The sequence below is a fragment of the Bufo bufo genome, chromosome 4, assembly GCF_905171765.1.
Source record: "Bufo bufo chromosome 4, aBufBuf1.1, whole genome shotgun sequence".
Taxonomy (NCBI): Eukaryota; Metazoa; Chordata; class Amphibia; order Anura; family Bufonidae; genus Bufo; species Bufo bufo.
Genome location: NC_053392.1, coordinates 336208045 through 336225185, shown reverse-complemented (window position 1 = coordinate 336225185; position 17141 = coordinate 336208045). Strand labels below are relative to the sequence as shown.

Genomic DNA, 17141 nt, shown 5'->3' with positions numbered 1-17141 from the left:
GGTGTCCCTCCTTGCTTTCTCCTCAATCGATTCTATGACATTCTCTGATCACTCTATGCTCCATGCTTCTCTGAGATTCCCCCTGCCAGCACCTAATTCCTGGCAATGGCGATTGAATGAGTCCTTGATACAGGACTTTGTAGTCTCTCAGGATATCCATAAAGTTCTCTCTTGTTACTTTGAGGAAAACCGGGTGGATAACGCATCTCCCCTTTCAGTTTGGGCTGCTCACAAATGTGTGGTCAGGGGGGCGTTCATCAAGCATGGAGCCAGGCAAAAAAAAGAGAGAGCAGAGGAAATTTCTCAACGAGAGACCTCTGGCAGAGGTCTCTCGCCTAGAGCTAAACAATCTCATGCCCAGACCTATCTAGCAGCCTTGTTGACAGCTCGAGGAAAGCTTAAGGAAAAATTTGATATATGCACCAAAACTCTACTAATCAGGGGTAGATGACATTTTTTCGAATACGGTAACAAATGTAGTAGGACTCTTGCTCGGTCATTGCGGGAACAGAGAGCTAGAAACTACGTCCCACTGATTTCCAATTCCAAGGGCCCCAACCTAAACGATCCAGATAAGATAACTGAAGCTTTCGCCCAATACTACAAATCCCTGTATAATCTCCCATGCCCTAACTCAACCAGCCCCTCTTTAACCCTAACTATGAGCAAGTACTTATGTTACTCGGGTCTCCTGAAAATCCCACAAGAGGCTTTCACGGACTTACTGTAGATAAGCCCATATCGGAAGAGGAACTAACGGAAGCCCTATGCAACACAGTAAAGCCCCTGGTCTAGATGGACTACGCATCTTATTACAAGAAATACCTACCCCTTCTACAGACCCCACAGACCCAGGAATTTAAAATTGCGGCATATGCAGACAATTTGATGTTCACAATCACTAGGCCTCTGACCTCTTTCCAGAACCTGATCATTGAATTTAATACATACCAGTCTATGACCAATCTAAATGTAAAAAATCTGAGGCTTTAAATATTTCGCTGACTAGCTCGCTGGAATCTCATCTAGCGACCTCTTTCCCATTCCGATGGACAGCTGGAGCGGTCCAATATTTGGATTCCAAGAGACCTGAGAGAAATCTACAGAAATCGAATTACACTCCTCTGTTAGGTCGGATACGGGGAGACCTTAATAAATGGGCAAACGGCATGTACACATGGTTTGGCCGTCTGTTAGAATTATTTCAGACACTCCCAATAAAACTACCCCCCAAGTTCTTTGTTACGATACATCGAGACCTCTTTAAATTTATCTAGGCAGGTAGGAGCACGAGGCTGGCCTGCTCTCTGCTTCATGTCCCGAAGGAGCGAGTGGGCCTAGGGATTCCAGATCTCCGAAAATACCATGCCGCTACCATGCTTCAGCGTGTAATGGACTGGTGTCGCCATGCTCCTTTTAAGCAATGGGTAACCATCGAACAGCGGTGTTCCCGAACCTCTCTCGCGCTCTTGCATTGGGCAATAGTGCGGACTCCGACCGCACTCTCTGCCCACCCCACCATATGCCCTACCCTACTCCAATTCCACAAATACACTGATGTGAGCACGTTATCGCCCACACCTTTATTATTTCCTGTCCTGGGTCACCCAGAATTCCTAGTTAGTTGCTCTTCAGGACCGTTCATGCAATGGCGTTTGAGTGGTAAATGTCGGGCTCCCTTCTTTAGAACTACAGGGAGATGGCTCACATACTCCGAACTACAGAATCTGTCAGATCCTTGTGCCCTGAGACAATGGATAGCTAGACAAATATCTCATTTCCTCTCCTCGGTCCCTTTGTCCCCGGGTTTCGACAGGCCTCTTACCCCTTTTTGAAAAGGTGTGCATCAGCTCAGGTGTATACCGACACTCTTTGTCCGAGGTCTATAAGGCGTTGGTAATGCCCCATCCGGACTTCTGCCCTCCATATATTGACAAATAGAGCTCTGATCTTGGAGTCAACATTCCCTCTGACCAATGGCCAAAACTATATCATTTTACGCATAAATCATCCATTGCCAGTAAACTCCAGGAAGCAAGTTACAAAATACTGTCCAGATGGTACTATGTTCCGACTCGTCTTCAGAAAATGTTTCCCTCAGTATCTCCATTGTGAGATGTGAGTCGGCGCAGGGCACCTTAATCCATATTTTTTGGCACTGCAGTAAAATCTGACAATTCTGGGAGTCAGTACATAAGACCATTGCCTCAATCTTCTCCTTTCTTATACCAAAGACCCCGGGCTTCTTTTTGTTACTCCTCTCGGACCTATCCAGCCGCTTGCTTAATAAATCAATCTTACGTCACCTAGTCAGAGCAGCTAGAGCCTGCATCCCAGCCAGATGGAAATCACCATCCCCACTCTCCATGGACCTTAGGATCAACAAGGTGGAAGATATCCGGAGAATGGAGGAACTGACTGTTCTCCTGAAAAACTCCCATGAGGCATGTATCTCGTCATGGACCCCATGGTTTGTGTTCCAGAACACACCGCAATACCAAGCTCTTTTAGCCTAATGGAGACCTCCATTATCATAAAATCTTCTCTTTCTTCTCTCCCTTGTACATACTTAATAGCTTATTTATCTATTTATTTTCTTGTCCTTCCTTCGTGTTACAGTCCGTATCTCCCCTAATGATACTCTGATTTTCCTTTGTTTATGATGTGTTGTACTTAAAATATATGTGTTATTATAATGATTGTTCTTATCCGATCTCGCATGAACATCCTTAGGATCTTTTAGCTTAGACTTCCTTGGAATTGCTATGCTTTATTGTACTGACCTACACAGTCAGGCCTTGTCTTGTAGATCGAGCATAATTGCGCTATTTTTGATATGCCAAAGACTGCACGCCACACATTTCTGTGATTGACATGTTTTATTATGATGTTGTTTGTACTTGCCTTTTCTAAGTTCTCTTAAATAAAGAATTTATAAAAACTAAAACAATAGCCACTATGTGCTAGAATTGCATTGATCTTTGTTAGCATGCCGGTATGTCCATGCAAGAGCAGGAGGTTTCATATAGCAGCCAGGATTTAACAGTTTACAGGAACTCCATGGCAAAATGAGATTTGAAAAATCTGCTGTAAATGTAAGGCACTGTGTAGGCTCAGGAGCCGAGCTGGTACCACTCACAGAGGGTGTCAGCAGTATATTACTTAAAGATGTTTTCCAAGTGTTTTATACTGATGACCTATCCTCAATATGTGATGGTTGTGGGTCTGACTCCTATCACCCTCGTACGACAACATCTGGAGTGTTGGAAATGTTCCGGAGTGGTCAGATTATCACAACCTTTTTGATAGTCACTCCTTACGCTTGTCTATTTCCCCTCCCTTGAAAGGTGCCATTGTCACAATATAATCAAAATTATTCACTTCTCCTGTCAATGGTTTACATGTTATGGCTGATCAGTGTAGACTGAAAAAGTGCAACAAGCTGGGAGGTAGCCTCAGTGAGGACTCATGTAGGGGGCTGGAGACACAATAAAGGTTGGAGGTTTAGAAAAACCGGTGACGGTTAGAATATAACAATAGAAAGGGGGAGGGAGCAATATGTAGGAAAGAGAAGGCGTTTTATAAGATGGGTAGTGTATGTCAATGTTACCTAAGAAGATGAGTTTCACACTCTCTCATTCTTGTATTTTCCAGGATGATGTTGGGTTTAGAATGTGGGATTGAGAATCTTATCACACTCGAGTTGAAGGTTCATCAGCGACAGTCAGCATACCATTGGCCTAATCAGTTTGTGACTCATCATAAATTAAGCACATCTACGGCAGTCTGTGCACTTGGCTTAAAAACGACTCCAGCCCCTGTTAGGCCTGTGTCCAGATGTAAATGTTTCCCAGTGGCACGGCTGGTCAAAAATGGGACTTGCAACCATTTTCATCAGTAAAAATAGTCACAAGTCCCATAATAAATGACCCCCACTAAGTAATTTAACCAACAAAAAAAAAACTCATTATAAAAGGAAAAAAAAACATGCAGGCTTGAAATTATCAGCGAGACTGATTTACACAAAATTACAAATCTTTATTTAAAATATTAAAATTACATAGACATCCAAAATCACTTGGAATAAATATACGTAAGAATGTAAACCTTATATAAACACACACAGAAAGCCGTGAAAACATAGAGAAGTCATTTCTCCCACATGATGTCATCTTTCTTTAGCGTCATCTGAATCTTCTGCACATTTTTCAACAGTTGGAGGGCAGCCTTGCTGTTAGGAGCGCTGTTTGACACAGTTTCTTCCCTTTTTCTTGGAGTGGCTGGAATTTCTTTTCTTCTTGGGGTAGCTGGTATATCTGCTCTGCCAGCCTCTTCTGCAACAGCTCGTCTGGCGTTCGAAGAGAGTTTCTTCATTGACCGAGCTGCTTTCTTAAGTCTTACAACCTGAAAGAACAAAGGGATTTTTATTAAAGAGAAAGCAATAGTAATGACTCCAATGGTAGTTTCCTACATAAATGAGGGAAAACTGCCAACAGCTGGCCAAGAGATTTGTGTTTTGCCTTCCTCTAGGTCCAACAGCCAGACCAGAGAAAAGTTAAACACGTAGGACATGTGTCTCTTTGTAACAAAAGTAAGTATGAATATGTAAAGGGTTTTTCTGGGTTTACAATAAATGATGTTCCACATAAATGGGACAAGCAGCTATAATTTGTACACCAGTTCTTAAGAAGATGGCATGCAGTATACACATACAGGAGGACTTTTCAAACAGCTGACTGGCAGGGGTGTAAGGAGTCGGACCTCTACTGATCCAATATTGATGGCCCATCCAAAGGAGGGGGTCATCAATATTGTAAACCTAGAAAACCCTTTTATAAATTAATTAATTTATTATTCACAATGGGACTTTATGTACCTTTAAATTATATAAAAAGAGATCCCAATAAGTTTCCATCAAGGAAGAATTTCCAATAAGGCTTGTACCTACGGGCAGCTCTGCTTCAAGTCTACAAAACAGAAGTGGTCTATAACTGCTCCTGGTGGGAGAGACCACATAGCAGCATCAAGGCAGTGGAGTATACAATAGCCACAATGTACTAGAATTGCATTCATCTTTGTTAGCATATATCCATGCAAGAGCAGCATGTTTCATATAGCAGCCAGGATTTGACGGCTCACAGGAACTCCATGGCAAAAAGGGATTCGAAAAATCAGCTGTAGATGTTAGGAGCTGTGTAGGCTCAGGAGCCAAGCTCGTAGCACGCAGAGGGTATCAGCTGTATATTATTTAGGCCTCTTTCAGACGGGCGTTGCGGGAAAATGTGCGGGTGTGTTACGGGAACACTCGCGTGAGAAAAATCACGCATGTTTGGTACCCAAACCCGAACTTCTTCACAGAAGTTCGGGCTTGGGATCGGTGTTCTGTAGAGTGTATTATTTTCCCTTATAACATAGTTATAAGGAAAAATAATAGCATTCTGAATACAGAATGCATAGTAAAATGGTGCTGGAGGGGTTAAAAAAAATATATAATAATTTAACTCACCTTAGTCCACTTGCTCGCGCAGCCCGGCACAAGACCTGTGGTGATGTCACTCCGGTCATCACATGATCCATCACCATGGTAAAAGATCATGTGACGTACCATGTGATGACCGGAGTGACGTCACCACAGGTCCTGTTCAGCAAAGGAGACAGAAGGAGATGCCGGGCTGCGCGAGCAAGTGGACCAAGGTGAGTTAAATTTTTATTTTTATTTTTTTAACCCCTCTAGCGCTGTTTTACTATGCATTCTGTATTCAGAATGCTCTTATTTTCCCTTATAACCATGTTATAAGGGAAAATAATAATGATCGGGTCTCCATCCCGATAGTCTCCTAGCAACCGTGCGTGAAAATCGCACCGCATCCGCACTTTGTTTGCGGATGCTTGTGATTTTCACGCAACCCCATTCACTTCTATGGGGCCTGCGTTGTGTGAAAAACGCAGAATATAGAGCATGCTGCGATTTTCACGCAACGCACAAGTGATGCGTGAAAATCACCGCTCATGTGAACAGCCCCATAGAATTTAATGGGTCGGTATTCAGTGCGGGTGCAAAGCGTTCAACTCGCGTATCGCATCTGCGCGGAAAACTCGCCCGTGTGAAAGGGGCCTTAAAGATGTTTTCCGAGGGTTTTATACTAATGACCTATCCTCAGTATGTGATGGGTCTGACTCCTGGCACCCTTGCCGATCAGCTGTTTGATGAGGCTGCAGTTCTTCGGTGAGCGCTGCGGCATCATCACTGCTTACTAAGCACAGTGCTTAGTACTGCGGCTTGGGCACATTCACTTGAATGGGACTGAGCTTCATGTAGACTATGTGACCAATCTACGTGATGTCACTGGCCTAGGATGAGGCCTCAGCCCTTACCAGAGTGCCGAAACCTCTTCAAAATGTTGAATGGCAGGATTTCCAGGAGTTTGACTTCCACATACTAATGACCTATGATGAGGACAAGTCATCAAAATAAAACAATTGGAAAACCCCTTTAGGACACACTGCTGCTACAGCTATAATGGGAAATGGCTGGATCAGAGTTAACCCCTTAGATGCCGCAATCAACAATCCCCCCAGGCACTATAGTTTATTGCTCACATTTGCTTCATGTCTTTTCAGCTTGAGTATTTGGTCACTTTTAGTTTCCATTTGTTTGACAAGGCAATCCATTTCACGCTCTAAGTCTTCACGTAAATCATTGTCCTTCGTGTCATTTATCTGTTTCAGCAGATCTTGATGGTCCCTTAAGAAAAACATACAAAAACAGAATTAATCTTCCCACTGTGACACATTACATTTCAGATTTTATTAAAGGGGTTTTCCGAGATTTTAATACTGATGACCTATCCTTGTCTCTGATCGGTGGTGGCTGGACACCCAGGATCCCCAATGATCAGATGTTGGAGCGGCGCGGCCTTCTCTCAGCTTTCCCTAGGCCAGTGACAATACATTCACCGGTCACATGGCTAGACGCAGCTCAGCCCCTATACAATGTACGGCCCTGCTTTTGGTAAGCAGAAAGAAGGCCGAGGCGCTCACTGGAGCACTGGTGCTTTCTCAAACTGCTGATTGGCAGGAATCCCAGGTGTTGGACCATTTGATGGCGCAGCACTCGTTTAAGGTCGGGGAGCCGGATGAGACATGTTACTTCCAAGCTCTCTGTGTCAAAGAAGAAAGATAATGGCTTGTTATGGTCATCTCTCCTCTCTTACCGTACAAAGAAGATATGACCTTCCCGATAGCTACACTGGGGGAGCAGATTATTATTTTTTTTTACTTAAAGGGGTTATCAAAGAGTAAGCCAGACCTCCCAGAGTGGCCAACCAGCAGTGGAGATCATACTTACCTGGCTCCCTCTGCCGGGTACGGTGTCTAGTGCTCCTGGGCCAGCTCTTTCTCTCACTGCCGGGCTGAAATCACCATCCATCGCCCGACACGTCACTGCTGCAGCCAGTCACAGGTTGCAGCGGTGACATGCTCCCGTTGCGTCACGTGACCAGTCATCGTGTTTGATGACCAAAAGAACCCCAATATGAAAACATTTTTGCGAAAATCCAAAAATTCCAAAAAAGATTTTTAGCTACAAATACATGCATTTAAGTGGGGGGAAAAAGTTCCCAAGAGGTGTCAATAGCCTTTTCCCAGAAATTTCTTTCAAACAAAGGGGTTCTCAGGGATTTAATAGGTGATGACCATCCTTAGGATAAGTCGTCAATATCAGATTGGCAGGGGTCAGATATGCTGCTGATTAGCTGTTTGGGAGAAGCTCTGGCGCCAGAACTAGCTCTGTGCACTGTGTAATGGACGGACCTGGTTAACTACATCGTTGCTCCTATTCCTTTCAGTGAGCTCTGTCTACTATACAATGGACTGAGCTGTGTAGTTCTGGTGCACAAGCTAATCCCGAACAGTTGTTAAGGGGGGCTGCAGGGTGTCAAGACTCCTGATGATCTGATATTGATGACCTATCCTATGGAGAACCCTTTTAACAGTCCGGTGGGTACTCACAAACTCATTTGTTCTAGCTCTCCTTGAAGATCCAGCAGTAAATCAGTCAAACTGTCTCCAGTAGAGTGTAGAGCATAGTTTATTGAAGTTCTGGTGGCTCCTAGACTTCTAGAACATGGCTTGCGTCCTACAGACCTTGAGCGTTGATGGGCAACTGCTGGGCTCTCACTTCGATGCTTCATCATGTGAAGAACACTCTGAACATTTGCACTGAGAGAATGGCTTGTACTGGTAGACTTTAAGAGAGAACGAGTTATAGGTTATAAACAGAAAGCAAAATATCTACTTGGTTAAACCAAAAAACACCAGTTCATACACTCACTTTTCCAGCTACAAATGGTAAGGCTCCTGCCTTCACAGAAATCTTCGGTTCAGAAGTACCATTTTGCCTTGCAGCAGGTTTCTTCAACACAAAATAAGAATTTCATATGTAACAGTGGATTCATTCTACAGTAAAGAGGACCAGTCAGTTCTCCTGACATGTCTGCAACACCCACAATTTTTCTTACAACTCACTGTTGTGCTGTTCTTCTGTTTTTCCTCATAGAAATTAACAAATAAATTGATAATGCATTTCTAGTTGCCAGTGTGTCCCTACACATTTGGAGATCGACCAATCAGCGCCGACAGCGTCAGAATGTGTAAGGACACGTCCCTTTCAAATCTGTCAATTTATTCACAGTACTAGTAATAACCCAGGAGTAATAACAAAAGAACGGCACCACGGAGAACTCTAAGGAAGGGTGCTGCAGCGTGTTGAATGCAACTATTTACTAAAGCAACCATGTCAGGGATGATGGTCCCTTTTTAATTCAAAGTAATTTTAGGTAAAAAACTGTCAAATGGTGTTCAAAGGAAGACCTAAGATCACATGATATATGTGATCTTAGTACGCAGGATGCCACAGGAAATCCGATAAGGAGGGTGAGCATATAATATACAGGATGCACACCTTGGGGAGGCAGCCCAGGAGGTATCCTAGGACAATGCTTCACGAAGAATTAAGTAATACACAGTACAAAATGAATTCCACAGGAACCATATAAGCAGGAGTGCACAGCCTACGTCCCAGGGGCCACATTTAGTTGAGCCCCAATTACCTGGGAACAGACTGCTCACATGCTTTTTCCCCCATCATGAGAGACAAATATTTACTTATTATGTACTGGGTGGCCATCTTTGGGAACCCCATAAATTGGAAGAGTAGGGGTCTCCTTACTCCTGTGTGTCACTCCAAAAAGAAGGACATGAGGTGACCATGAATGTGCCTATCTTCATTGTAGTTTATGTTTCCGTAAACCACAATGAACAAAGCCATATGTATGCGTGGCCTACTCCATTCTGGAGTGTGCAAAAGACAATTAAACACCTTGGGCATATCATCTGAATAGGGTGTGGGATGGCGCAAAATGCAAGCGACTAGAGGTTTACCTTCCATGGTTGTGCTAACAAATAATCAGAATCCCAGCTGCTGTGTAACCCCCTGGATAAAGATTTACATGAACAAGATGAGGTAAGTGGGGACTCAACCACGCCACTGGTACTGAGAGGTCCTCAAATGAAGTTCACCCAGATTGGAAGCTTTATTAGTACTATGTGTTTCGGCACTCAACCAGTGTCTCATGAGGCCAAGTCATTAAGATTATGGCCTGATGGAAGACACTGTTTCATGTGAATACTGTAGTGTGAGTGTAGTATGGTAATACCGTTTTAGATTTTATTGCTGCCCTTGGGATTTGATCGAGTTGGACAATGTAGCCCTGGGACCAGAAAAGGTTGTGCATAACTGATGTAAAGACACCTCTGGCAGCGCTTCCTAATATAAGGCATGCTGAAAACGTACTTACCTGCAATGGTTTCTTTTTTTTTTCATTCCTTTGGGAAGTATTTTCAGCAGATGCTGATAGAGGTAGTGTGCTTACTTCAGAGCCAGTCTCCAGCTAAAAAATAGGAAATTCTTGTTAGACCATGAAAAGATAAAATCAATCATTCAAAAATATATATACACAATTCCCACAATTCATACTGGACATTCAGTTTGTTTTTCTTGCCCATAGCTTGCAATTCCTTGCTACAGCATCACCTGAACACTGCATTTTTACAGAAATTATACAATTGTATCTGTTCTCATAGACTTGACTGTTCCACCAGGCACAAATTCTTTATCACATCAGTCCTAGAAACATTCTGGATGATACTATTTTATTTTCATGGAAGCAGACAAATATTCACTAGAGAGAACAGCATGGTGTCTCTGCTATTTTGAAGGTTCCTGGTCATAAATGCTAATCCTTTCCTGTTACTTTATATCAACAGAACATGGAAGAACACAAACACACAATAATTATCCAGGGAAATTTCCACCCAGGCCCTAAGTTTCTAGACCTGGATGATTATCACTCATGTATAGATGCTGCATCTAAGACTGAATTAAGAAGGCTAGTCCAATTTCCATCTGCAAAACATTTGGATGTCTGTATGGTGACTCACTTTAATAAATCTCGGACAGAAAACAGACCAGAATGGTGGATGGTGTGAGTATCCGTTGGTCTGTGCGCAAAAACGTGTGGGAACTGCACCATTTTCTTTAATAGTTCCATGTGCTATGCAGGTGCAGTCCGGATAACACACGGACGGAAAAGGGTACATTTAGACGTCCGTAGTGCATTTGCAGATCCGCAATACACCCGGCCGGCAGCCCCATAGAACTGCCTATTCTTGTCCGCAATTGCGGACAAGAATAGAACATGTTCTATTTTTTTCCGGAGCAGCGGACCGAAAGATCGGGGGCGCGCTCCGGAAATGTGGAGAGCACGTAGTGTGCTCTCCGCATCCATTCCGTCCCCATAGAGAATGAATGGGTCCGCACCCGTTCCGAAATTTGCAGAACGGATGCGGACCCATTATACGGACGAGTGAATGGAGCCTAACACTGTTGTCTGCATCACACCTAAAGCGGTTAATGACCGTAACTATGCCAAGAAAAGGCAATTCCTTTCTAGGGGTCTACGTTTCCAGTGCTAAAAGCATACAAACTTTAGAGATGCATAATTAGCTATGCCGTACATAGAAGAATTTGATTATTTAGTGAACAAATTACCTTAAATAAGTATTCCTTAAAGCAAAATTCTGATGTGGTCATCAAGGTCCAAATCAACTATTTCATTGTGGAGGTGGCAAGAGCACAGGAGCTGTTGACTCTCATCCCTGCTGATGAACCCCGTGAAGGGTTTTTCCAGGAGTTGGATATTTTTGACCTATCCTCAGGATAGATCGCCAATATCAGATTGGCAGGGGTCTGACTCTGGCACCCTGCCAATCAGCCGTTTGATGAGATTGCGGCACTCTTGTGAGCTTACAACGGACAGCGGCTGTGCTTGGTATTGCAGATCAGCCCATTTTACTTGAATAGGAATGAGAAGCGCCTCCTAGGTGATGCGATCATGAACGCAACGTCACAGGCCTAGGAGGAGGGTTGTTGAGTGCCGCGGCCTCTTCAAAACAGCTGGTTGCTGGGGGTACCAGGAGTCGGACTCCCACTGATCTGATATTGATAACCTAACCTGAGGATTGGTCATCAATAACCAACTCCCAGAAAACCCCTTTAAATGCAATAAGAGCCATGGCATTCAAGTGGTTTTACAGAGAGGGGAGGTTAGCTGCACTGTGGGGGGCCCAGGTGACCAAATGGATACCAAAACGTGCACGTGTATCAGCTGTATGAAAGTGGCCTTAGGCTCTGCATCAGAATCACTGGTGCTGCTATATAACCCAGCCTTAGTAGATTCTCCAGTTTGCTTGCACTTTTGCAGAGTACTCAGAGTTTAATATGTAACTACCGACACTGACAAAACTGTTTGATGTTTTTGTCTTCACCGTTGGCATGAATAGACACTATTCTTGGTGTCCGACACTGGAAACTAACCTGGAATACTTTGTCCTGCATCAGTTTTCGATGCTGTTCCTCGGCATACAATTTTTCCTCTAGCTCATGAATTTTGCCCTGATGGGATAAAATACAGGTAGTTTCATGCATCAAACTCTACATAAAGCAACATTTAATCTTTTAAAGTTCTAAAATGTTATTTCCGCTAGTGAGACAAGAAAAACAAATGTTATTTCCGCTAGTAACTACATGCATCACTTAAAACTCGGCATTTGGTGGAGGACAAGTCTTCTATACCTAGAATATTAGGTTCTTACTGGGCATACATATAAGATCAAAGTTCACCAATCCTGCTGATGTGTGTGAAGCGCTACACCAATTTTAGGGTAAATGCACACGATCAGGATTGCCTGAGGATTTTCCACGCGGAAAATCCACACCGTAGATCATGTACATTGTATTCTATGAGAATTTGAAATTCTCATGCACAGGATGCAGATTTTTTCAACGCGGATTTAAAAATCCACAGCATGTCAATTTATTTTATTTTTCCTGACCGGATTTTCTCTATTCTCGTCAATGGGAGAGTAAAATCCGCACCAATTGATCCGGATTGACCGCATGGATTTCCTGCAAACTTCAGTGCTGATTGTCCGCACATAAATCCTGAACGTGTGCAATTACCCTTACAGTACATTCCTATATTAGCTACTAGTATCTAAGGCTACATATACTAACAGCTAGCACTTTCATATTTTGGTCCTTTTTGTTAAATTTATTTCTTTATTTCATAATATCACAATAACACAGAATAAATAATCAGTATGCAAATACAAATCATATTTACCCCTCTAAAACCCACAAACCCATTCCAGCCTTTAGAGAGGGAAAGAATAAAAAAATATATTTTAAAGAATCCTAAAGCCAAACGGTATATCCTTCAAGGGGAAAAATTCTATTTAATCAATATACAAAGCCATCTCAATTTCCACTTATTAAAACCGAGCGCTTGGATCTCAGGAGGCATCCAAAACAGAAGAGGCGAGTTTTCTGAGGTCTGAAATATATATATATATATATATATATATATAGATAGGTGAGATAGTGACAGATCTCACAGAGGTGAGAGGCAAGGAAGGGGTGGATAGTGCAGTCCACACCCCTATTCCACCACAGGTGAGACCAGCTGGAGGTGCTCGGGCTGGCATAAAGCACCTCCCAGGGTGTCAGTCTAGTGGAAGGAGATTCGTTGTACAACAGGGTCCTGCTGGAGGCTCTGTATTAGTGGTCTCAGCCAGGCTTGTTTTGCTGAGGTGCTAAATAAAGTGATGTTTGGACCTTAAACTTGTGTGAATGACCCCCGGAGCCAACCCCCCCACTATATATATATATATATATATATATATATATATATATATATATATATTAGGACATGACAGATCTTATGGGACACATGGGCCCTGATTTATCATGCCTTCAAAAAGTTACAAAACGGGGCCTTTGTGACGTTTTGGACTTATTTGCGCAAACATTTTGAGACTTTTTTTCATTTTAATACCACCCATCCCAGTTTTGAAATATGGGTGGGGGAAGTGGGCGTGGATAGCTACGTTAATGAGCTTCATTCCAGATTTATCACTGAGACTTTAAAAAGTTGCTAAAAAAGTCGCAATCTCTTTCCAATAGGAGGGTGAAGTAGGAAAACTGGAGCACCTTTTTTTTTTTTTTACACAAAAGTGTTAGATTTAAAGGGGTATTCCGGTTATAACAAGCTATCCCCTATACACAGGATAAGGGATAACAATCAGATCGGTGCGGGCCCTGACTCTGGGACCCCTGTCGATCACAAGAATGGTTGCTCCATACTCTGTAGAGCTCCCTTGAAATGGATGGAGCGGCTGGTCGGAAAAATGGCTTTTCTGACCAGCTGCTCTGTCCATTCAGGGAGGCTCCACAGGGTACGGGGCACCCGTTCTTTGGATCAGTGGGGTTCCCAGTGGTAGGACCCCAATCGATCTGATAGGGGATAACTATCTAAGGATTGGGTATAACTTGTTATATCTGTAATACCCCTTTATAGAGGACCTTTCATCGGTCCAAACATTGTGAACTAAGTATCATGACATATACAGCGGCGCCCAAGGGATCTCACTGCACTTACTATTATCCCTGGGCGCCGCTCCGTTCTCCCGTATGTTCGGGGACTTGGTTATAGTAGGCGGAGACTTAGGGGACTTGGTTATAGTAGGCGGAGTCTGCCCTTGTTCTGCTGGGCGTCTCCTTCTCCTAGGCTGTAGCGCTGGTCAATCGCATCGCAGAGCTCACAGCCTGGTAGGTGAGAAGGAGACGCCCAGCAGAACAAGGGCAGACTCCGCCTACTATAACCAAGTCCCCTAAGCGCTGGTCAATCGCATCGCAGAGCTCACAGCCTGGTAGGTGAGAAGGAGACGCCCAGCAGAACAAGGGCAGACTCCGCCTACTATAACCAAGTCCCCTAAGTCTCCGCCTACTATAACCAAGTCCCCGAACATACGGGAGAACGGAGCGGCGCCCAGGGATAATAGTAAGTGCAGTGAGATCCCTGGGCGCCGCTGTATATGTCATGATACTTAGTTCACAATGTTTGGACCGATGAAAGGTCCTCTTTAAGCATAAGGCAAATTTACCAAACTTGTGACATTTGATTAAAGTGGTATAAAGTATGCCAGTAACGCAGACTCAAGCAAAACTGACTTCAAATATCCCCTTATAATAAATTCCCCGCCATAGAGAAGATGTCTTTATTTATTTCTAAGTTTTAATTGTACTATGAGACAAAATTAAACCAAAGAAAAAAAGCTGATTATTTTTTGTGCATCTTTTGTGTTTAGTGTTCATTAAAGCCAAGAATTCCTGGTTTTATGTATGTTCAGCTCTGTTCACACCTGCATCTCAGGCTCCATTAGAAGCCTCCATTGCAAATTCCGCTGATTTTGATGGGAAAATAGCGCTGTATGTAGCGCTATTTTTTCCTGTCCAAACGACGGACACCCAGATGAAAGCTGATGGACGACTAGTATAAGTCAATAGGGTGTTTTTACTGGACAGAGCCATTCTGCTCATACTACAGTGGGCGCCTAGATATTTGCTTGAGGACAGCGTCACTATTACATCATGTTACTATATTCATCAGTAGTGAAACTCAGTCTTTTGAACAACAGTGGATAAAGTATGGAGCCCCTCTAAATGTACACTGCTAACCATTAACTTACTTAATGGGGCATCTAAGCCACATTCTGATGTCCATTCCTCATTCACAAATAAGGTAACATAAAATAGTAAGATATTTCCTGATGATGTCTTACCTCTGCAAGATGCTGAGTGGCCGTGAGTCGGAGACATTCTCTCTCTAATAACTCGAGCTTTTCCAGCTTGTCCTGTATATTATCTTGTTTTAGAAATGCCTATGGAAACATTGAGGAAGACCATTTAAATGTAATTGTTGTCATCTCTGCAGAGCAAATATGTCTAAGGTAGTAAAAGTACCTGCACAGAACAGGTCTAATTTACTCGATTACTGTTGATTATAATTACAGTGCATGAATAAGAAGTTAGTCTCAGCACAGAAGACATCCTGGGAGCCACGTAGGACACACGTTTCTTACATTAACCCCTCCATTCTCTCTGTACTGACCTATTTTCTCAATAGATGTATGATCTATAACTGATGAAACATGCCAAAGTACCTGTTGATCCAAAATGGTGTTCTTATCCACTTCTGCATGCAGAACCATTTTCCTCATGTAGCATAGCTGCTTCTCGAGAAGTAAGCAACGTTCCTCGGCCGCATTTAGCTGGGTAATTACATCTAATATTGTGGGGAGAAACATTAGCAAATATTTAGGAAGACTCCATGTATAGAGCACACAGCACATTTCATGACTAAATGTATTCTTTACAAGCTGCCAGGTCCTAGTGTCCAATCTGTACAAACAACCCCCAACAGTCTCTAACCATTTTCAGGAGTCCTCAAATGTGGAAGGTGCCACCGCCCCCCCCCCCAATACAACTGCAACCTCTGCACCCTTACAGCTATTGCAATATCCCTACCTCATAATGTAAACGTATACTTCGATTATATGCCAATTTGGAACATTTTCAATGTGTCATGTGATCATAAAATGCACAAGAAGTGCAAATGCATGCATTAGACTTGTCAGTAAAAGCAAAAAAAGGAAGAGACCACTGTGGTACTCAGCAGAAGTGGCCCAAATCATTAAAAATAAAAAGCTAGCATTTTGTAATTATAAAAAAAAACAGAGCAATGAAGATAAGGAAATCTACAAGATTAGGCAGAGAGAGGCCAAGCAAGTTATAAGAACTTCTAAAGCGCAGGCAGAAGAAAAACTAGCTCAGTCTATGAAAAAAGGGGATAAGACATTCTTCAGATATATAAATGAAAAAAGGAAATTAAAACAAGGAATAACTAAATTAAAAACAAAGGACGGAAGGTATGTAGAAGAGAATAAAGGGCTAGCCGACTGCCTTAATGAATACTTCTGTTCAGTTTTTACAAAAGGAGAAGGACCTCCACTAGAAAGGATGACTAATAAATCATTTGATGCATGTATCTTTACAGAGGAAGATGTTCTAAGTTTGCTGTCTAAGGTGAAGACAGATAAGTCACAGGGGCCTGATGAGATACACCCAAAATTATTAAAAGAGCTTAGTGGTGAGCTGGCAAAACCGCTAACAGATTTACTTAACCAATCATTAGTAACAGGAGTCGTCCCGGAAGATTGGAAATTGGCAAATGTCGTGCCGATTCACAAGAAAGGTAGTAGGGAGGAATCGAGCAACTATAGACCAGTGAGTCTGACATCAATAGTAGGCAAATTAATGGAAACCCTATTAAAGGATAGGATTGTGGAACATCTAAAATCCCATGGATTGGAAGATGAAAAACAACATGGGTTTACTTCAGGGAGATCATGTCAAACAAATCTTATAGATTTTTTTGACTGGGTGACTAAAATAATAGACGGTGGAGGTGCAGTAGACATCGCATATCTAGATTTTAGTAAGGCTTTTGACACTGTCCCACATAGAAGACTTATCAATAAACTGCAGTCATTGAGCATGGACTCCCATATTGTTGAGTGGATTAGGCAGTGGCTGAGTGACAGACAACAGAGGGTTGTAGTCAATGGAGAACATTCAAAACAAGGTCATGTTACCAGTGGGGTTCCACAGGGATCTGTACTGG

At 42.8% G+C, this 17141-nt stretch overlaps 1 protein-coding gene across 1 annotated transcript in view; it reads right to left on the bottom strand.

Moving 5' to 3' along the window:
- Window positions 1–4026: 4026 nt before the first annotated feature.
- The window catches only part of CEP57L1 (centrosomal protein 57 like 1), a 37711-nt gene continuing 24596 nt past the window's right edge, over window positions 4027–17141 (bottom strand). Inside the window, exons 4-11 of the mRNA XM_040428854.1 lie at window positions 15622–15743; window positions 15241–15339; window positions 11936–12013; window positions 9858–9950; window positions 8333–8413; window positions 8011–8246; window positions 6601–6745; window positions 4027–4404 (exon numbers count right to left, since the gene is read on the bottom strand). Coding sequence (XP_040284788.1) covers window positions 4150–4404; window positions 6601–6745; window positions 8011–8246; window positions 8333–8413; window positions 9858–9950; window positions 11936–12013; window positions 15241–15339; window positions 15622–15743 — 1109 coding nt within the window. The 3' untranslated portion in view covers window positions 4027–4149. The remainder of the gene's footprint in view (window positions 4405–6600; window positions 6746–8010; window positions 8247–8332; window positions 8414–9857; window positions 9951–11935; window positions 12014–15240; window positions 15340–15621; window positions 15744–17141) is intronic.